This window comes from Podarcis liolepis, assembly GCF_965112155.1.
Source record: "Podarcis liolepis genome assembly, chromosome: 3".
Classification (NCBI taxonomy): domain Eukaryota; kingdom Metazoa; phylum Chordata; class Lepidosauria; order Squamata; family Lacertidae; genus Podarcis; species Podarcis liolepis.
This window is the reverse complement of record NC_139557.1, coordinates 65,492,668-65,515,214: the sequence shown is the minus strand read 5'-3', so window position 1 is coordinate 65,515,214 and position 22,547 is coordinate 65,492,668. Positions and strand designations below refer to the sequence as shown.

The window sequence follows — 22,547 nt, the reverse complement described above, 5'->3', positions numbered from 1 at the left end:
GAATAAGCCCTGAATGCAGATCCTGTGTTTTGAAAAATGATGCCGAAACTTATTCTAGTGACTTTTCCTTTTAATGATTATCATATTTATTTACTAGCAGCTGCTGCCAGCTCCTCCCAGCTACCAACCTCCCTCTCCTCATATCTGGCTAACCTCCCTCTCCCCCTCTCCTTACTGCTTGTCCCAAACCTCCTTAAAGCTCACCCCAGCCACCAACCGCCATTTCAAAATGGTTACACAAATATCACTGATTTATATAAAAATGTAGCATCAGGAAAAGGGCTGGGGTCCCTGCACTCTTCTGTCACTGCCACCGCCACCACTGGAGGTGCCACCTCAGCCAAGAAGAGGAAGAAGAAGAAGAAGAGTTTGGATTTGATATCCCACCTTTCACTCCCTTTAAGGAGTCTCAAAGCGGCTAACATTCTCCTTTCCCTTCCTCCCCCACAACAAACACTCTGTGGGGTGAGTAGGGCTGAGAGAATTCAGAGAAGTGTGACTAGCCCAAGGTCACCCAGCAGCTGCATGTGGAGGAGCGGAGACACAAACCCGGTTCCCCAGATTATGAGACTACCGCTCTTAACCACTACACCACACTGGCTCACAAGAGGAAGCCTTTAAAATACAGGTTCTCTTTTCAGGCGTGGTGGTGGTGGTGGGGTGTGAATGAAGGAGAATGCGGCGCCGACCCAGGATGTTTCGCTGCTTAAGGCAAAACAGAAAATGCCTCCCGCCCATGGCGACTGCCACTGAATCCTCCGCCACAGACTCTTCTTTCCCCAGCTGCCACCTCCTCCATCGTGCCCTGAAGGCCACAGGAATCGGTGGCAGTGGAAAAGCAGTCGAAGGAGTTAGCAGTAGAGAGTAGTGGTGGCAGGGGGTGACAAGAACAGGAGGTAGCAAACAGTGATTTATCCAGAGCCTGCCGCCTGAGTCTGCTGCCTCACCAAGCCTCATGGGAGGCTTTGTCCCACCAATCCTGAGAGAAAGACTTGCCTTATCTATCAAAGCCCATTTTTCATCATTTATAATTATAAGAAACTTTGCTACAAGGCAGAAACGTGGTTGCCTAGCCAGGGTTGCATTATGTGATTTGAGCCCTGATTGGGTGGAAACCACTCCAGGGCCATGTTTTCGTTGTTGTCTCAAAGCATGTGCACTTGACTATACTAGAGACTGATGGCTGGTCATCTATGACATGGATTTATGGTAGCATTGAATTTGGTATTACCAAAACATGTCCCTTGTCTGATCATATCATGCATCTATTGCCCAGTCCAGTAAGGGGACTACAAAGGTATGTTTCTTTCTTGCTATGGCTAGGTTGATGAAGGACTTCACATGTAAACTGGTACTGCTTATATCATTTTGTTCCTAGTCTGGAAACCAGAAATTAACTCCGATCAACTATTTGAAAAGAGAAAGGGGTGTTTGTGTGATGTAGTCCTCTCCCACTTTACACTAGGATTTGGGCACATGCTTATAGACCTAGCACTATCAACACAGTTGTATTACCATAAGTACTTGCATACTTCAGAACAGCTGTGCATCTTCTGCAGGGCAAATTAATTTTCTTCTAATCTTTTCCCCTTTATTAATTTTGGATTTTGCTTTTAAAAAAATCTGTAGGTGGATTTTTAATCTGCAGTTGACACTGTCATTGACTGACTAATGCTTTTATCCTTAACACCATAACACTAATGAGATTAAATATACAATGGTACCTCGGGTTACAGACGCTTCAGGTTACAGACTCTGCTAACCCAGAAATAGTACCTTGGGTTAAGAACTTTGCTTCAGGATGAGAAAAGAAATTGCGCGGCGGCAGGAGGCCCCATTAGCTAAAGTGGTACCTCAGGTTAAGAACAGTTTCAGGTTAAGAACGGACCTCCAGAACGAATTAAGTTCTTAACTCAAGGTACCACTGTATATATTTAAACAATACGGCTTGTGTCTGGGAATGTTTTTAATTAACATTAACTATTTGGTAATGCCTTCAAAACCAAGCCTCATCAGAATTCAGTTCAGCTACCCTAAATCCAAGTTGCTGGCTTTGTAGTTTCAAATGCAAAAGTCACTCTACTTCTTAAAAATAGTTTTTGGAACATGTTTGTTTCATTCTGAAAAAGCACAGTCAACCACTGGGAGTTCAGTCCCGATCTCAAAAGAGAGACTATGTAACAGTAATTGTTTATGTGAAAGATTTCTGGCTGAGAGCTTCATGTTTGTGTCTGTTTGTTGTGTTTGTCGTGTTTATTCTTAGCTTTTGCACCTAGCATATGAGATAGAAACTTTAGAAGACATTAGAACAGACTTTTCAAATCCCACATGACAGAAAACAAGATGGCACAAACAAAAATCTAATTTTAAACTTGGAAAACACATCATGCATGCATGGCAGGTCATCTGTTTGAGCCTATGAACTCATAAGCAAATAACCATGCTGACATTATTGCAGCCTGTTAACCATTGCGAGTAACTGTGTGAACAGTTCACTTGTGTGTCTGAATATTTGCAATGCCAGCTACTGTTAATATGTATTTTAAATATTTTATAATCATAACTGTAAAGTATAAAACCAGCAGCAGATACTTACAAATGATCCATTTAAAAGTAGTCAGGGAGGAAGCCAGTTGTTGCTTCAACAGAAGGGCATTCCATAAGGATGGGGGCACCAACCTGATAGATGTTATTGGTGGACATATGAGCAGGGCCTCCATGGTCAATCTCAGGGCCTAAGCAGGTTCTTACAGGTATCTTGGTCTGAAGCCATTTTAAACTGTAAAGGAAGTCAACCCTTTAAATAAGGCCCAGAAATTCGCTTGTAGGAAAATCACAAGATGGTATTTTTCTCACCATGGAAGTAGCTGCTGTGATTTTCTAGGATGCTTCAGTTTAGATGTTCAGCGAATCACAAAAAGGGAAATTGAAAGTCTGTAAAAATGGAGCAGCTGCACTCCAGCTTTTCACTTTACAGACTGCACCATAATCCCTTTTGTTTTGGATAGCAAACCAGCATAGGATATTATGCCAATGTACAGGTGAAACTCAGAAAATTAGAATATTGTGGAAAAGTTTATTTATTTCAGTAATGCAACTTAAAAGGTGAAAATAATATATGAGATAGACTCATGACATGCAAAGCGAGATATGTCAAGCCTTTATTTGTTATAATTGTGATGTTTATGGCGTACAGCTGATGAAAACCCCAAATTAACAATCTCAGAAAATTAGAATATTAAATGAAATCAGTAAAACAAGGACTGCAAATAGAGCAATATTGGACCTCTGAGAAGTAGAAGCATGCACATGTACTCAGTACTTGGTTTGGGCCCCATTTGCATCAATTACTGCCTCAGTGCGGCGTGGCATGGATGCTATCAGCTTGTGGCACTGCTGAGGTGTTATGGAAGACCCAGGAATCTTCAATAGCAGCCTTCAGCTTTTCTACATTGCTCGGTCTCATGTCTCTCATCTTTCTCTTGGCAATGCCCCATAGATTCTCTATGGGGTTCAGGTCAGGCAAGTTTGCTGGCCAATCAAGCACAGTAATCCCATGGGCATTGAACCAGGTTTTCATACTTTTGGCAGTGTAGGCAGGTGACAAAGTCCTATTGGAAAATGAAATCAGCATCCCCATAAAGCTCGTCTGTGGAAGGAAGCATGAAGTGCTCCAAAATCTCGTGGTAGACGGCTACGTTGACCCTGGACTTAATGAAGCACAGTGGACCAACACCAGCTGATGACATGGCTCCCCAAATCTCTTTTCTGATGAGAGCAGCTTTTGCATCTCACTTGGAAACGAAGGACCCAGAGTCTGGAGGAAGAATGGGGAGGCACACAATGCCAGATGCTTGAAGTCCAATGTGAAGTTTCCACAGTCTGTGTTGATTTGGGGAGCCATGTCATCAGCTGGTGTTGGTCCACTGTGCTTCATTAAGGGGCCCAAACCAAGTACTGAGTGTTGAGGTTGGAACTTAACAGGTTAAGTTCTTCCCATGATGCCACACCATTCTGACGTCAATTTTGGAAGCTTGGGAGGAGCTTGGGCAAAAGTTTGCCAGTCCCACTCTGTGTTGTGAGGGGAAAGGAGCAGTTTGTCATGGCTGCGGTGAGTCCAGGAGAATCCTGGGGAATGTCGGAATAAAAGAGCTGTAAATAGACAAACCTGGGCTCTGTGTGTGTTTGTCTGGAAGCTGAGACGAGCTGAGACGAGCTGGGTGACAGTTTTACACCGCTGTGTTTTACTCTGCTGGGCGTGACTGAGAAGAAGGAGCAGATCGCGCAGAGGAAGTGTGCCGGACCTGCCGAAGCTGCCATAAAGAGCTAATTGAGGATAATAAATCAATTAGCGGGAGTCGCGCCAGATCATTTAATTGCACAGGTTATGGATGTCCTAAATCATCGCTTGTAAAACTGTCACGGGAGGCTGCCGGGAGCTTTGATCTGCGGTGTCGAGCAGGAGGCACGGTAGGAGGCGGAAGCAAGCGGCTAGCTGAAAAACGCAGAGATTTGACTGTGTTGCTGTGGAGCCAGGAGCTGAGAGCAGCAGGGAATCGTTTCTCCACGCCAGGGGAGCTGGTGATCTTGTGAGTACAGCTTGGGCCCCTTGGGAGAACGGAAGACAATGGCAGGCAGCCAGGTCTTGGAGGACATTCCGTCTGGAAAGCTCACTCTAAGAAGTTGGGCAAGGACGTGAAGTCAGCAAGGGCTGTCTGGGGATGTACTGCTGTGTTCGCTGTGAAGCTTCAGCAGGAGGCCAGAGCCCTGGGGAAGGAATACAAAAGCCTAGAGATGGGTGGAGCCCCTGTTTCTGATGATTTAGCCTCAAGGAGTGCTAGTGAGCAAGTCGGGGGGGCGGAAAGTTCCAAAGGCAAGTTTGAAAAGTTTTCCACTGAACCTGCTGGAATGAAGCGGCAGTTCAGGGGGGGCGGATCTGGCAAGGAGTGCTTTTCCGGAAGAAGGAGGGCCAGGCCAGCTGACAACAGCCCCAGGCAGTGTTTTTCCACTGGAGTTCGTCATTGCTACGTGTGTAATGCTCCGGGACATCTGCGGCGAGATTGCCCCCACCGGAGCAGAGAGGCAAGGCAGGATGTTGCCAAGGTCAAACAGCTGAACTCTCATGGGAACCAGTCGGGTTTCCATGGCAACCAGTCTGGAAAAACAACCAGGCGTGGGACTGAGGCTGGTGGACGTGCCAGGTGCCAGGAAGAGACTTATCAGATCACGGCTAGTCTGGCGTTGGCTGAAGACAGCCGTGGGACAAGGACAGAGCTAAGTGTTGACTCTGCAGCTAATTGCAATTTGATTCCAGAGACACCTGCTGTTGAGATGCGGACCTGCAGGGCTGTTTCAAGTGGAATGACTGTTATGTTCACAGACGGAACACAAAAACCAGTCTGTGGTCTGGCTAACGTGTTTATTTCTTTCCAGGAGGAGCTAGAGGTCTACGTTGTGCCGGGACTGAAGTGTTGTCTTTTATCTGTATCAGCTCTAATGAAGCAGGGATACAATGTTCGTTTTGAAAATGACACCTGTTCCATTTTCAGAGGAGGGAGACAACTGGTCAACGTGCAGAGGGAGAACAATTTCTTTGTTCTGGAGTCACCTCTGGAGGGTGGTGGGAATGCTGGAAAAGCACAGGCGCAGTGTGCTAAGGTTCCCAGTCATGTGCAAAAGTTGCACAGGTGCACAAAAGGGTGTAAAATCACACAATGTGGGAGGAGGTCCCAAGGGTGCAGGGCATGCAAAGGTGCAAAGGTACTTGGTTTTCCCGGGTTTGGGAGGGTAGCCAGAGAGCCCTTTGAGCTTGTTCACACAGATCTGTCAGGACCCAAGAGGTCTGAGAGTCTGGGTGGGGCCAGGTATGTGCTGTCGCTGACAGGTGACCACAGCCAGGTTGGCTGGTGTTTCTCTCTCAAATCACAGGGGGAGGTGGCGCAACTGATCCAGGATTGGGTTGCGGAGGTAGAACTAAGGTTCTCCACCAGGGTGCAAGGGTTCAAGAGCGACCAAGGGTCACAGTTTACTGGGTCTGCTCTGGAGGAGTTTTTCAAGGAAAAGGGAATACGTCACCAGGTGACGGGTGCAAAATCTCCTCAAAGGGAGGAGAGGGAGGCAGAGGCTGATCCCAATGATGGGGACCAGGTCCAGAATCAGGGTTCAGAACCCGGTGATGGGGACCAGGTCCAGGGTCAGGGGTCAGGGCAGGTTTGGGCATCTCCAAGGGTTGTGAAAGGAATGTCCAGGTGTGAGGCTTCATCTCCGGTAAGCGTAGTGGAGAAAGCTCACGGACGGGTTGTCAAGTCAGAGGGGGAAGAGTCTGACGGAGAAGACACAACTGCTGGCCCAAGTGGGTCAGAGGGGTTTCAGGTCACGGGTGCGTGGGAAAGTGTCGCACAGTGTGATTCTGGGAGTGTTGAAAGGGTTCAACAGGTGCCTGGGAAAGATGCTGGGAAGGAGCACAAGGCAAAGGGGAAGGTGTTGAACTCAAAAGGGTCTTGTCAGAAGGTGCAGCAAGGGGGGGTGTTGAGGTTGGAACTTAACAGGTTAAGTTCTTCCCATGATGCCACACCATTCTGACGTCAATTTTGGAAGCTTGGGAGGAGCTTGGGCAAAAGTTTGCCAGTCCCACTCTGTGTTGTGAGGGGAAAGGAGCAGTTTGTCATGGCTGCGGTGAGTCCAGGAGAATCCTGGGGAATGTCGGAATAAAAGAGCTGTAAATAGACAAACCTGGGCTCTGTGTGTGTTTGTCTGGAAGCTGAGACGAGCTGAGACGAGCTGGGTGACAGTTTTACACCGCTGTGTTTTACTCTGCTGGGCGTGACTGAGAAGAAGGAGCAGATCGCGCAGAGGAAGTGTGCCGGACCTGCCGAAGCTGCCATAAAGAGCTAATTGAGGATAATAAATCAATTAGCGGGAGTCGCGCCAGATCATTTAATTGCACACTGAGTACATGTGCATGCTTCTACTTCTCAGAGGTCCAATATTGTTCTATTTGCAGTCATTGTTTTGCTGATTTCATTTAATATTCTAATTTTCTGAGATTGTTAATTTGGGGTTTTCATCAGCTGTACACCATAAACATCACAATTGTAACAAATAAAAGCTTGACATATCTCGCTTTGCGTGTCATGAGTCTATCTCATATATTAGTTTCACCTTTTAAGTTGAATTACTGAAATAAATGAACTTTTCCACAATATTCTAATTTTTCGAGTTTCACCTGTAATACATGGAGCAATGTCAAAATCCTCTGCTGAAACCAACAGGTAGAACAGTACAAAGCTATTCCACAGTCCAGAGGTCAACTGGAAGGTGACTGGCAGGTGAGACTGAAGAAGAGGTGCTGCAAGCCCTTTAATGTCAGCACAGTTTGCACCTCTATTGTTTGGCATTAGCTGCTATTTCATTATTATGTTATAAGGTGTTATACTTGCCAAGCAGAAGGTGCACAGGCACTGATAGCCATTAATTGTGTGTCACTGGCATATCTAGAATTGTGTTGCAGAAAGTTTCAGAGCCATAAAGGGTAGTTCTACAAAATTTATTTGAAATATGCCTGGCCAAAACTAGTACTAACAGTTGTATCAATGTATCCTGTTCGAACTAAATACATGTGTTTGGAGACACTTAAAGGAGATTCACAGCTCCTTCTCCTATCCCTTTTCTTCTTCTCTGCTGTTCCCCAGACACTCTTTGAACTGGCTACTGATCAGATCTCTGACAGATGGTATATATATTCCCATTTTCCTCAAACATCTGGCAAGGCTGATCTTAACTTGTAACTTATTCAGCAAGTGGTGCTTTGAGGCCTAGCCATGAAATCGTCCTTCCAGTGATTTGCACTTAAAGGGGAGACATCAGAGATTGTCCTACTTAACGCTAACATTCCATGACTATTATTCTGGTATTGGTGTCTTCCCATTTAAGTGCCTATGCGGTCTGTCCTATTTGAGAATGATTCTGAAGTGTCATTTTCAGTGGTGCTAACACACCCACTTTGATTTGTAAGCCCCAATTTTGCAGTTTGGTTTAGTGCAAGGAAACAGTAGCAGGGGTCTGTTGAATCCAAGTACAGTGGTACCTCGGGTTACAGACGCTTCAGGTTACAGACTCGGCTAACCCAGAAGTAGTACTTTGGGTTAAGAACTTTACTTCAGGATGAGAATAGAAATCGTGCAGCGGTGGTGCGGCGGGAGTGGGAGGCCCCATTAGCAAAAGTGGTACCTCAGGTTAAGAACAGTTTCAGGTTAAGAATGGACCTCCAGAACGAATTAAGTTCTTAACCCATGGTACCACTGTATCGGGTCTCTGCACACTTTGTGGAAGAGTCCCATCTGAAATTTCACGAAAGCATTATTAGTCCAGTGCCAGTGGTAGCATCCACACAGATGTCCTCCTCTTGGGCAGTAGGGCAGGATGTGTAGTCTCAGTCTAAGCAATGGCTGGTCCTGGTAGTCACAAGTCTTAAGCAGGGCAAAGTCTAGAAAAGTTATTGGGCAACTTGGCTCTCACCTTGCTTTATATGCCCACTGCAAGAGAGGATTTCATCCATGGGCACTCAGGGAAACGGAGATATGGCTGCAGTGAAACCAGGGCTTTCCCCCCAGAACTTGCCAGAACTTGGTTCTGGCACCTCTCAAGTGGGTGCCATTGTTATTATAAAAGGACAAGGAAGGTATTAATGGTGAGTCCCAGCATATTGGGTGAAACTCATCTTCTTACTTGGAAATATGTGTAGTTTGCATGCTAGCTGCTGTTTCTAACTTTAAAGTAGGAAACACGGGGAGAGGGTAGGATACTGACAGGCTCACAAGCATAGGCTCCCTTGCTTTTTCTGAGCTAGCTTCTGTAAAACATTGTGCTGTTTTGATTTATTCCACTTTTATAGTGGACAATGATTACTTTCAATAATTTCTTAACAGATGATGAATTTTCAGAACCTGATAGAATTTTATACAAGCACATAGTAGCTTGGGGGTACATTTTTAAGCAGACTGGATTTTCTTGTTTGTTTGTTTGTTTGTTTGATGTATGACAAATAATTACACTCTATATTTCCCAGAGCAATGTTTAACTGCTGTTGTATGTGCTTCTTTAGTGAAACAGAAAAAATGTGCAAGAAATGGCATCCCATCTTGTTGCATTATTGAGAACACTCTGGAAGGGTGATTGATCACCTCTCGGTACTGTAGGAGACACAGCGGCCTAGTGAAATTTGTCAAAGAGAGTTAGGGCTGCAGGCAGAGCAGGTGCTTTGTCTTCCCTGTTGCCTGAATCTCTGGCTTGAATTGTTATTACTGCCTAGAAAGAACAGCTAAAAAGATATTCCAGTTCAGAGCGGCATCCTGTTATTGGGCCTGGTTGAACCACTGCTACATGCGCTAGAAACATCTAACACGGTGTGATCCTGTCAGAGGCAAGCCTCCCACTCAACCCCTTATTTCCAAAGAATCCATACACTCTGGTTGGTTCAGTGAACAGGGCTATTACTGAAGCCCGGTGGAGCAGAAGCAGTTATTCTTCACCTTAAGTTTTGTGGCTGCCTTCAAGTCCACAGTCCCAGCTTCCTTAAAGTGCAGATGGAAACTTGTCATTATCCTCTTCTGGGAAGCAGTGTTGCCGAACTCTCTAGCATTCCTTCCAGGGATCCCATCCAGCTTCAATACCTGATCCTTGCAGGGTTTTCCACCTTGTATTTTTTGTTGATAAGGGCTAGTCCGAATACATTAGACGCCCCTAGCAGTAACAGCACCATTCCTTCATGTCTGTTTCAGGAGCAAAGGCACTTCATTTGAGTGCAGGAGTGGTCGCTGGTACTCTCTGACTCAGACAACACTATGAATCTGGAGAAGTTGAGCACCCTTCCTAGGTGTCATCTTCCCTTCTTTTCACATGATCAACCTAGCTAACCATGCATTTGGGTGAAGTTCTCTTTCACTTTTGTCCCTCCTCTATAGATCTTCCTGGATCACCCCAGGCCAATCAGCTTCTGCTCTCCCCCCCCCCCCCGCAACCTGTGCTGTTTCAGACAAGTCAGTGGCTGGTTTGCCAGCCTCCCATAGGCTTCTTGGGGCTGCTGCCAACAGGCCCTGCCCAATTGTATGGCCTTCAGCTCAGGAGGGGAATGGCTGGCTCACAGCTATCCCTGTAGTTTCCCCACACATGGATAGTGCTGAAAATTTTGCATTTCTCTGGTTCAGACCTGCTGGGCTAATAGCTAATGAAGAAGAAGAAGAAGAAGAAGAAGAAGAAGAAGAAGAAGAAGAAGAAGAAGAAGAAGAAGAAGAGTTTGGATTTGATATCCCGCCTTTCACTCCCCTTCAGGAGTCTCAAAGCGGCTAACATTCTCCTTTCCCTTCCTCCCCCACAACAAACACTCTATGAGGTGAGTGGGGCTGAGAGACTTCAGAGAAGTGTGACTGGCCCAAGGTCACCCAGCAGCTGCATGTGGAGGAGCAGAGACGCGAACCGGGTTCCCCAGATTACGAGACTACCGCTCTTAAGCACTACACCACACTTTTATGAACCATAAAAGTTATCATAGGAAGTGTGACAGTCTCCCTTTGATGAAAAAGTGTGCACCCATGTGAGGGCAATCACTATACTAATCATTCTTAACAGCATTCACTACCAAACTGCAACTTTAGGCCGTGTCTTTTGAATTGTTCCCTGAAAGGACTACATGCCAGTCTCTGCTGTGCCTTCCATAACCTGCCCAGTATAATTAATCCCAGAGGAGCATGATTAAATCCTGAGATGCAGTTTCAGAGGGGCAGAAACAAGGAAGGAAGCTTACCTGTAAAAACAAGAAGAGGAGCAGCTTGAAAGGAAGTAAACTGCTAAGGCACAATCAGAACACCAGTATAAAAATTTTTAGGACAGGCAGAAAAATAACCACTCCCATTTCTCTTTCCAAGCCGCTTGGATTCTATAAATCTCTTTTCTTCTCCCCATCAACCCATCCATGGCTCCTTGTGCTGTACTGGAATCAGATTGGCTGGTTCCACATGTCCTTTCTGTGCTGTGCACCTGTGTGCAGTTATAACCAGAACATGTCTGTTAAGTATACTGTGTAAGCTTACCCAAGAGGTTAAAGGTAAAGGTAAAGGGACCCCTGACCATTAGGTCCAGTCGTGACCGACTCTGGGGTTGCGGCTCTCATCTCGCCTTATTAGCCGAGGGAGCCGGTGTACAGCTTCCAGGTCATGTGGCCAGCATGACTAAGCCGCTTCTGGTGAACCTGCTGGAGCGGTACCTATTTATCTACTTGCACTTTGATGTGCTTTCGAACTGCTAGGTTGGCAGGAGCAGGGACCGAGCAACGGGAGCTCACCCCGTCACGGGGATTCAAACCACCAACCTTCTGATCGGTTTAACCCACAGCGCCACCCGCGTCCCCTACCCAAGAGGTTAGGTCATCCCAAATACTGGAAGTTTGGAAAAAAGTAGTTGAGATAAACAATGATAGTTTGGCAAAAGAAAAAGAAACCATCCAGCACCATCTACTCTGCTTAAACAAGATTACATCTGTTTTAAGATTACCTTCTTTATGTAAAACATCATCATTTTGTAGCAGGAAGCAAGTTCATCAGCGCCAGTCAGAATCTAGGCCACATGAACTAATTCTCTGAGACCTGGTGGGTGCAGTGGAGAATTTTCTAGTGCAGAAATACAGCTAATGTTTTTCATGACCTTTTTCATTCAAGTGAAACACTTCATTTGAGGAAAAGTAATATGTTTAAAACCTCAGAAGACAAATTGGTTGTTAGTATAACCAAATAACTTCAGATGAATTGTCCAGGAAAAAGAGAGAGGAAATTAACATGTTAGAACAGAGCTTTCCAAACTGTGTGTCACAACATCTTAGTGTATCAGCTGCAGTGTGTAGGTGTGTCTGTGAATGTTTCCCGTGCTGGAAAAGGGTTAGTTTAACCTGCTAGTGTAATTGAATTAATGTATCCTAAAAGCATGTCTAAAAAGTGTGTCACCAACATGAAAAGTTTGGAAAGCTCTGTGTTGGAATATGATAGGGGGGCAGCAAAGCCATTTTTGAAATTGAACTTTATTGCATTATTTGTGTATAGTAATTCACATGGTTTTAATCTCCCCATGAACAATATTCTAGCTAGGCATCTGTCTAATGAACAAATTCTTAAGAACTAAGGAGGAACAAGTTTATGATACACTAGGTATTGAAAATCTTACTATATATTGCTGAGAAGACAGCAGTGTTTTTTTTATATATATAAAAAGGGGGGGGGGAGAGAATCCTATTCTTTGGTAATACTAGGATTCCACAAGAATGGAGTGCTAAAGAGTGTGTTCATTATATAAATCTCGGAACAGCTCAGCTCCAAGACTTATCGTACCTGCAAGTAAGGCACAGCTGTGACAGCAGCACAATATTACAAAACATTCCAAAATCTGTCACTCTTGACAGCTCTGCAAGGACAGACAAATCAGCTCAAATCTTTTACACTGGAGTGCTAGTCCTATATGCAATGCCACACATCAATATGATGCCAAGCAGCCATTCTAAGTGCAGCAAAAGGGCAAAATATGTATGACATATTTCTTCTTTTTTAAAAAAAGGCTTGGATTCTGAAGTTTTGAAATTTAAAGCTTTCCATCGCATGCTGAAGCTTTAAAGAAGCATGGCTAAATACTCTTTCCAAAATCAGAAATGTTGTTAAGCTGCCAGCACCCATTGCAAATGCATCTGTTATCCCGGCAGATATTTGTTCTGCAATCTTTCAAAGCCTGGGAACATTTCAGACCTTTCAACATTCTAATGTGTGTCTAAGATTGGATAAAACCATCAAGTGCACACCTGTCCCTTGTTATCCTGGCCTCTCCCTCGTCTTCTCCTCTATGGTCAACATTTAGGCTGCAAGTGCTTCAAAGACATTGGCCTCTTACTCAGATTTACTTACCTGGCCTCTTGTGCTGATGGGTAACAATCTGAAGTGCTTATGCTGGGCTCTCATGACAGATCAGCAATTCAGTTGGTATACTGCCCCCCCTTCAACTCTCAGGAAGTTTGCCCCTGCCTTGTCTGGGGAGACTGAGAAATTCATGGTGCTCTCCCAACATACCATGGCCCCAAACATATATCAGGACACACTTGGATTTGGTTTTCTCAGCTATCCAGGAGAATGGTGATCTGAAAGTGGAGGAGTCATTTCCTACGGAGGTTTAGTCTTTCAGTGGCTTTACATTTACAGGGTTAGGGAACCTATTAGAATAGCCCATCCCTGGAGGCTAATGGATTTTGATGGATTCCCAAGAGCTCTTGGGGATTTTCCAGCTGGTATGGCTGAAACTCCTGTCCTGGATGCAGTAATGGACTAAGATGAGGGTTTAAAAAAATCAAGGCTCAAGCAAGATGAAATGGAGGTACTACGGGCAAGTGCTATGGACCTGTTCTGAAAGGAATGCAGTCCTCTTAAAGCATTGAGTATTCAGTCTGGACAAGCTTGCTGTATCCAGCATCTTCACTAGAGTCTCAGGTGGCCTATGTGGGTTGAGGTGTTCTTTAGCTGATTTGTTAGTAGCAGCCATACCTGGAAGGACATAGAATGGCCACAAGTTACCCAGCAATATTGCAGTTTATTGCACATGAGGCTGTCTTTGAAAATGATCTGGAAACTGTAGCTGGTCCAAAATAGGAATGCATTTTTATTAAGTGGTGCAGGACATTTCAATCACATTATGCCAGTGGTTTGTCAGCTGCAATGGCTCTCTGTGCACCTCTGCCCAGTTCTAGAGCTGGTCACCCGAAATATCACTTTCCCCCATATATATCTTCCTGAACCTTACAATCCTCTTCAGAGGCCCTCCTCCAAGTGCCACCAACTCCCAGTGAAGTGAGGTAGATGGCTGCTAGGGAGAGAGCATTACTGGAGTTCAACTGGTACTTTCTTCGTGGTATTTTACAGAAAATGATCCAGGCCTTTAAAAACTAGGCTTGTGGTGTGTGACTTGTTTCTGTCTTTTTCTCAGTAAGAATGCAGCTGCTCTTCCTACTACACAGCCGTGATTTGGTAGAATTTTTTTGTTCCCTTTCCTCCCATTTTAGATTTTGATGGTCTTGGAAGTACTTTTCACTCCAATATGAAGGTTATGTTTGGGGCTTGTTGGTTTAGAAAAAAAGAAGATTAAATGGAAACATGACATGCAGAAGTGGGGAGAGGTTTTTATTCTAATACAAGAACCCCAGGGTCACCCAGTGATGTTGAATGTTGGAAGATTGATGTCATACCAGGTCCCAGCCAGATTCCAGATGGCTCATTCTCCAGCAAAGATGTAGACTACCCCAGTCAGGAGACCATGGGGAACAGACAGAAACTCTGAGCTCCAGCACTGATCCAGAAGATCACAGCATATAGGGAGAGATGAGATTAGGTGGGCCTCTTGAATCTTCTTACCTTCTTATTTTAACTTGATCTAGCAGTGCTTTTGAGATTTACAGAGAATATCGGACGTTATTCTTTTTACATCCTGCCTTTCCTAAGAACAGTGGAATTGTTGGTAGATGTGTTTTGCTTTTGCATAATCCCATCTCTTGCACCATAATTCTTCTCTAGCTGTTGTTGGTTTGTTTCTGTGTTGAGTGTTTGATAGTTATTTGTATGTTACTTCCCCCCCCCAAACCACACATAGTCTGGTCCTGATTTAACTTGTGTCCAATACAGTATTTGTAGGTTGTGTATAGTATAGTATAGTATAGTATAGTATAGTATAGTATAGTATCGTATCGTATCGTATCGTATCGTATCGTATCTACCTTGCTGTGTCCGTGTTCTTCGTTGTGTGTATTGCGGGTGCCTATGTTATGCACATTCACACACACCCCTCGCATACACATCCAGGAAATATTATAGTAAGCACAATCCACTGCAATGGTGTGCTCTTACAGATTTCTATAAAATGTCATTCCTTCCATAAAAGATGAAGCAGGAGTGTGGCAAAGGTCATGGTGCCCCCAAGGCTGTTTCTGGGAGGGGAAACAGAGGCAACAGGATCCATTCCAACCCAATTTGCTGTAAAGCTACCTATCGCACACCCCTTATGTTTGTAAATTTGGAAGGCTTCATCTGCCCCCCAGAAGTGCCTAGTAGGCCTGCAAACATAATCTGTAGTTTTCTCATTATAATCAATGTGGAGACATCCTAAACTTCAGAAGACTGCAGGACGACTCTGCCTCAGATATGAAGTGAAGCGCTGGCAATTCTGAAGTGAATCTGCCCATGGTGGATCTCCTCTAAATTATAGGGTCTGTTGCTATCTGTAGCATGGTGTGGGCTCTGTACTATCACTCTGCATTGCTTCATTTTTCATGTGGGGGACCCAGTTTTTCCACTTGTGATCATGCTGGGCAGCATCCTCTTGGTGACGACACTGTGCTCCAGCCTTGTGGTCTCTGGCACCAGATGCATGCTTCCTCCATAGAAGGAACAAATTTTAAACCAGTGCCACAGCCTCTAAAAACTGATTAAGCTTAATGTCTAGTATGTTTAACATGGTTATAAAATCCCACTGGTTATAAATTACATTTCCTGCCAGAATACAGAACATTATATTAGACATGAAAGACCTGCTGAGCACAAGTCAGTGGAATTTAAAAATCGTTCTGCCATTGAACAGGGCAACACATATTGATATTTTCAATATTAATAGTATACTTCAAACCAAGTTCACTGATTGGTGGTTAGAATTTAAAATCTGTCACCAGCAAAGAGTGATTGCTGGCAAATATGCATTGCTGAAGATGGAAAATGGCAGAAAAATATCCACTGATTTACTGAGCTATATTTTTCAGCTACATAGTTTATTTTCATAAAGGCACCTTGAAGTCTGAAACGTTCTCATACAGGGAACAAGCTTCTAAATGTTGTTTACTTCTAAGATGAAGAATATCAAACAGCCTTCACTTAAAAATTAATTTTATTCAGAGTGAAAGTCATACCATGTAACCAGATTAGAAAAGGGAAGTGTGATAGTTTAATACCACAAAATTCAAAAGAACTACATACTTTGTTTTGAGATGTTACTGCAATGTATTCCTTTTATTTATCAGTGTCTCGGAGGAAGAATATTACAATGTAAGGTTTTAAGTAGCTTTTACTTGACAGCAGAGGACAGAATTTACATACAAACACAGGCAGAAAAACAATTCATACATAACCTTTCAGTCATACCAAAAAGCCCATCATATCCATTACTGGGATTTTTTTCAGCTAAAATGTTTTAAAAGGGGGCTAACTTTTTTGTTGCTGCTTTTGCTTTGATGTGACCTGGTAAAATAAAATACCTTGCAAAAATCAGAACATCGAGTGGTTTCCAAAAGTAAATACTTTTTAAAAAATGGATTTGAGGTAGAAAGGTGGTCATGGCTTTCCTTTTCTGCAAAACATTTTTCCTTCTCAAAATATCTATACCAAAATATATTTCTTTCTAGATGAAAAATCCACATATTAACCTGCTTTTCTGTATCTTGCTTTTGGCAACACTCCCCCCCCCCACGCTAAAAAAAATAATACTTTTCATTTAGATAGCACTTTGAGTCACGAGTATGTAACATATATTACCTAATTTGAGCCTCATAATACCTCTGGGCATAGCTGTTAGTATTAACAGCACCGCTTAAGAGATGGGAGAAGCGAGTGGTTACAGTGATGTTTTATTAGGAGAAGTAAACACCATGCCAGGAGTATTACTGCTCCTACTATGGGATCATTATGGAGTCATTATTCTGTTATGCGTCCCCTTGCAGAAGGCAAGCAAACATTTGAGGCAGGATTCAACTGAGTCCCACCAGTGAAAGCCGCCCTGTGCAAGGCCTTCTGCTCCTCTCAGGAAATTGGCTTGCAGCGGGATCAGCAGAAGCGCCAGAACAGTGTATGGGGGTAGGAGTTGTGGGGATCGTTCCATCTGGTAAACCAAAACACTTGCCCTCACTGAATGGTCACTTTTACGCAATGCTAAGTTCTTCCCTGCTTTTCCCCATCCCAAAAAATCAGAGTTGAATTTCTCCAGCGCTATTTGGATGCTCCAGAGATGTTCATTGCACATCTCACTGAGCAAATGATTTTTATTTTTGGTAATGAAAGCAGATACCCATGCAAATCCGAAAATGTACTAGTGAAGGAAAATGCCCAGCTACTTACTTGAAGTATGGCTGAACTTCCCCAGAGTTTTCTCTGCCTTTAACATGATGTTAAGGGAGCCATTTAAAATGTGTACAAGTTGATACTGATTGAAGTTATCCAGGGCAGACAACCTTTCTGATATAAAGGCAGAACACTTTACCATTAAACTAGTCAGAGCTCCTTCATTTATTAACACTACCAGAAAGGAGAATAAAATAATTTCAAGTCAATCTGAGCCATTGCACTGGGTGATTTACACAATAGGACTTCACAAAATTTGGCACATTTAGACCATAATGCCCCCCCCCTGCCCATAATAGAAACAATGTATATTCAGAATGATTTTATTAAGTCAAAATTCAGCTTAGCTCACATTTTAAAGTAAAAACAAAGCCTGGATGGAAAAGATCAGTCTGCATTCAGTTGGGAGAAAGAATCCATTAAAATGCCATTCTAGTGCCAACAGCTACTGCAGTTGAATGAGGTTAGCTGGGGCAAAATAGAGTCTCATGTGCTCATACACAGCCAGAAACGCTATTTGTCAAATACTAGGGGCTGTGAGAGTTATAGAAGCTGATATTTTGTCCATGTTTTGAAACTATTAGGCTAAGTATAAATAACCTGTGCAGAATGGTATGTGTTGGAAGAGAAGTTACTTGAAACAGTAAATGCAACAAGCCAAAAGGAATGTAAAAATGTAACTCTTTGCTCCAAACTCAGTATGCAGTTCACGTCAGCAATATCAAAAGAGAATGGATATAAACCCCCGCCCCTTTTCCTGATGCTGCATATTATATAAATCAGTGACATTTGTGTAACCATTTTGAAATACTCCACGGTTTGTTAATTTACAGTTGCATAGAGAGGGAAAGAGGAGGGGAAAACACACACAATATTATATAAAACCACAACATCCTCATCTTTGGGTAGTTCAAGTGTTTTCCTATTTGAAGTAAGAACACACAGAGCTAACAGTATGTTACAAGGTCCCATGCAGCTGTATGATTATTGGCATCTGTAGAAAAGGAGTTGCATTTAATGTCAGGAAGAGTGGGCAGTCTTCAAAACAGAAAACTTCACATTGCCTGAAGTCAAAGGGGGAAAAGAGTAAGGAGAAATTATTATCTTAGATACTGTTCTTAGGTAGCAACATCATTCAACATAAATGTTTTGAATCAAGTTCTGAAAGAATGGCCATTTCTGCAACAGCAGAAGGTGCTGATGCACAGCTTGCAGAACTTGATGGGCCCAATGGAAACAACACCTAACCATGGTTTGTTTTCCTTACCTCTATATGCAGTCCTCTTTAGCAGTATCTAAAAGGGTGGATTTACAACCTCCAGCTTCTAGGCTTCACAAATATATCATGCCTCCCACAGACAAGACTTAGCTTGGCAAGCTAAACCAGTTTCACTGTGTGTTTGTGGCCTTTTCCAGATTTAACAAACCATAGGTATCAGTAATGTCTGCAGTGGACAATGGTGATCAACCCTAGAGGGTCCTGTGAGCTCCTCATATTGCAAAACAAAGTGAAAGGGTTCAAACAAAATATTGTTTCTCTCTCTTGTTTAAACTAAAAACACACACAGGCACAAACCAAAATTGTGCAGCGAATTATGGCACACTTGCCATGGGATCCCAACAAAAAACTACAACTTCCTGTAGTAAGCAAGTCCTGCCGTGGTTGTAACAGTTAGAAGCATATTGCCATCAATCACCAGACTGAATTTTGCAAACAAGTAGATGTGCACATTTGTTTTAAACTGTGTTCATAGTGAGGAATGAATTGTAAATGTGCGAGTTTACTTTTCTAAACAGTGAAACAAAAACTGCTGGAAAATGCAGAGTTAATTACAAAGTCGCATGTAAGTTTATACTTCAGTTGTGGACACACAACTTTAAAAGTACTGAAATACATCATACCTGTGGTCTGCCGGCAAGATTTGCTGTAAATAAGAAAACAAAACGATTAGCTGCAATAAATGAAAAGTCAAGGATTAAGATGAAACTTTCACAAAAAATAGCCAGCTAAATAGCAATATATATTCTCCCCGCCCCTTTGATTCTGAGCATAACTACTATTTTATCATAACTTGTTTCTATTAAATCTGCTGGCACATACCTTTCTGGTTTTGCATAGTCCTGTTAATTTAAATTCAAACTGTTTTAAATTATGGGTGATCTCCAGTATTAGCACTATTCTGAGTTGTGCAGTCCAGCCACTTCTGCTAAGAACAACCTAGCCCTAGCATACTTGGCACCAAAAAGGAGCCTCCGGTTTCTTAGGCAGTTCAGTCACACCACTTGCTCCCCTTTCTTTGTTTGGGGTTGTGATAGAGGGAGATGCTGCATATACAGAGTGGTTTTTCTTTTCTTTTCAGGGTGTCATGCGTGTAGCCTCTGTGAAAAAAGATGGAGAAGTGCTATATGTATGAATGGTGTTTTGTGTCCTGTTGTATGATACTATACATACATACTGTGAGTAAGGGGTGTGGTGTGTGGGTGTGGGTGGTTCATTGTAAAAAAGAGATTTGCAGTTCAGGAAGGTGTGTTTATGCTTATTCTGTATGTAGAAAGTTATACATTTTACAGAAGAGAAAAACTCTGCCTTTATGTTCCCCGTCTGCAAAATGGACAGCTCATTTTAGTATACCAGCTTTCTGGGCAATAATCTGATTGGGAATGTGACCTGCTTGAATTATTTGACCTGTGTGTGGTTTATTTTCTGCCTTCTCGTTGTGGCACAGTTAGGGTGGATTGTGCTGTGATCTAGGGGGACCTAACAGCATGCAAAGAAGTAATACATAGATATTAGTCACGTGAGGGGTATGAGTGGAAAGTTTGAATTTGCCCAGGATAACAAAATATCTTGAGCAGGCCCTGGAAAAAATTATTAGTTTTTGAAGTTTTTTTACACTTTATAATTCATAGAAGAGAAAATAGTCAAATGCATACCATCTGCTGAACATAATGGGCCTTTGCCTCAGTGCTATGGACCAGTTAACATCATACAGCACAACACACTTCCAGCCCATTATATTTTTGATTGTAAGATTCAACTACATAAGGTCTTCCCTGAGGGACTCTGCTTCCATTAAGATTTTTTTTGTGTGTTTTTTGGAAGCCACAGTTATCACAAGCTTTCTCCAAGGAACTGCAAGTCATTAATTTGAGAAACAGAAATTATATATTAAAAATAGCTGTCTGTTGTTAACTCTAATGTTTATCAGAAGGGAGGATCTGTCCTTAAGTCACCCTGCAAGAGTTTCTCATGGCACGTGGCACACATGCTGCAGTAGGAGAAACAGTATGCTGTTAAGCCAATTAGCAATACAATCAAGGTTTTTCTTTTTCGGCAGTATTTCAGAACGGAATTACAATGCAGGGGGTTTAACAACCTCTCTCCACCAGCTGCCCGTGTAGCTGCTCAGTGGAGCCTCTGTCAACATTCCCTGCCTATCCTCATTCAAACAGTTACCCCTTGCTTGAGTAATCCACAAACCGATGTCCTAATGGGCTCACACTTTTGTGCCTGACCCAGTAGACTGTGGGGATATGTGCATTACAAACATTTACACAGTACATGGTTCCCACAAGAATCCTGGTTTGATTAGGGTACTTAGAAATAGAGATTCTGAGCCCTAGAGAACCAGTTCCCAGAGTCCCCCTGTAGCAAGAAGAACTCTTTAACCGTTTTAGACCAGCCTAGCTATATATTTTTACTTTGCTGTTGGATAACATCTATATGTATTTATGACTATTTACAACCCTAGGTTATTTGTTTAATTTTGAAAAAGAGAGTAGGGTTTTTGCTGTACTTCTGCAAACTATGGGGTTCCTCTAAGCATCCAATATGTCTCTTATTAGAAACTGCTTCTGCCCACCCTATCTAGAGTCAATCTAGGCTGGGGAAAGACAGATGCATTGGGCAACTGGACATTTTTGGAAATTGCCTCAAGGGCTGGTGGTGACATGTCTGTAATATGAGACAGAAATAGCTGCCAACACCACCTCTCATTCTTACCTTCCCAGTGCCCTAAATGAGGGACAGAAGCCCATGCAGAGGGAGGCTAAGGCATCATCTGTGGGGAAATAGTTGGTATGGGTGCAGATGTCAGATAGCTCAGTCAGTAGAGCATAAGACTCTCAGGATCATGGGTTTGAGCCCCACATTGGGTAAAAGATTCCTGCATTTCAGGGGATTGTACCAGATGACATTTGTGGTCCTTTCCAACTCTACAACTTTATGAAGACATATGTGGTCTGTTCTCACACACAAATTCTGAGACTACGAAGTCCAAATTCTCTGCTATCTGTGTCCGGGTGTTCCTTGTTGTCTATATCAAAACACACTTTTGTTTTCAATCTATCTATCTTGGGAACATCTCTTGAGAATCTGGATAAAGGGCAAGCATGTGAGCCTTTCCTAACTAGTTTGCTCTAAAGACCATCACAAAGAAAGCACAATAACATTGCATGAATTTGACCCTTACCACAGTGGATAAAAGAGTTGTTTAATTGTTCACAATCAGCACATCCGCCTAATGACGTCAAATGGCTGTGCTTGTTTAGAAATAGATTCTCAAGTTCTGAATTAAGCTTAGAGGTCTGGGCAATTATCTTGAACTAACCCCAGACTCTAGAGATCAGTTCAAACTAGCTGGATTTTAATTTGCTTTCTATTTATGTGTGAAGTGTAGCTTCCCAGACATAGTTTTTCACAAAGGAGGAAACTGTGCATGAGAGATAAAGGGAATATTTAATAGAGTTCAGTGGTGTCTGGACAACACAATATAATTTGATTTTATCTGAGTATTTTGCATGGGATTATGCACCATATAAGCCTTAGTTTTCATAGAACTCCACTGCGTTTACTTTTATGGTCATTTCAAAGGAAGCAATACAAAGTCGTTACTAAACTACAGAGCTAAATTTAGCTTCCACTCCTAACAGGCAATCAAGATTGAAAATGATCATAACAAAAGTTAGCCACAATAATCTCTCTAGTAAGGGAAAAGTTGCACTATACTCTGTGAAGGAACAGAATAAATACAAGCAAAACTGCATGGGTATTATCTCTGATTTTCCAGTGAAAGGAGGCCTATAAATAAAGAGCATTATTATCTGTCTTTGTAGAGAGAGAATGAAAAATTAATAGGAAATGTAATCTCTCATTCCTAATAAGATATTTCTATGCTTCCATTTCTATGAAGTCTGGGACTGGTATACCGTATTTTTCGTCCCATAGGACGCTCCGTCCCATAGGACGCACCTAGTTTTTTTTTGGGGGGGGGGGAAATAAAGGAAAACATTTTTCCCTTTATTTCCCCCCCAAAAGCAGTTTGGTGGAAACAGAACCAGGTCGAGGAACAGCGGGATGGCGGCGCTGCG

The 22,547-nt window shown here is 43.0% G+C and overlaps 1 protein-coding gene and 1 long non-coding RNA gene across 5 annotated transcripts in view; one reads left to right on the top strand and one right to left on the bottom strand.

Moving 5' to 3' along the window:
- LOC310703758 overlaps window positions 1-22,547 on the top strand; it is a 65,006-nt gene that overhangs the window by 14,499 nt on the left and 27,960 nt on the right. The gene's annotated exons all lie outside the window — the stretch shown is intronic.
- UTRN (utrophin) overlaps window positions 15,934-22,547 on the bottom strand; it is a gene marked incomplete at its 3' end in the record, with an annotated part of 327,257 nt that continues 320,643 nt past the window's right edge. For all 4 annotated transcript variants that reach the window (XM_083496211.1, XM_083496212.1, XM_083496213.1 and 1 more), the window contains 2 exons: window positions 19,080-19,102; window positions 15,934-18,241 (listed from right to left, as the gene is read on the bottom strand). In XM_083496211.1, the coding sequence (XP_083352337.1) occupies window positions 18,233-18,241; window positions 19,080-19,102 (32 nt within the window). The remainder of the gene's footprint in view (window positions 18,242-19,079; window positions 19,103-22,547) is intronic.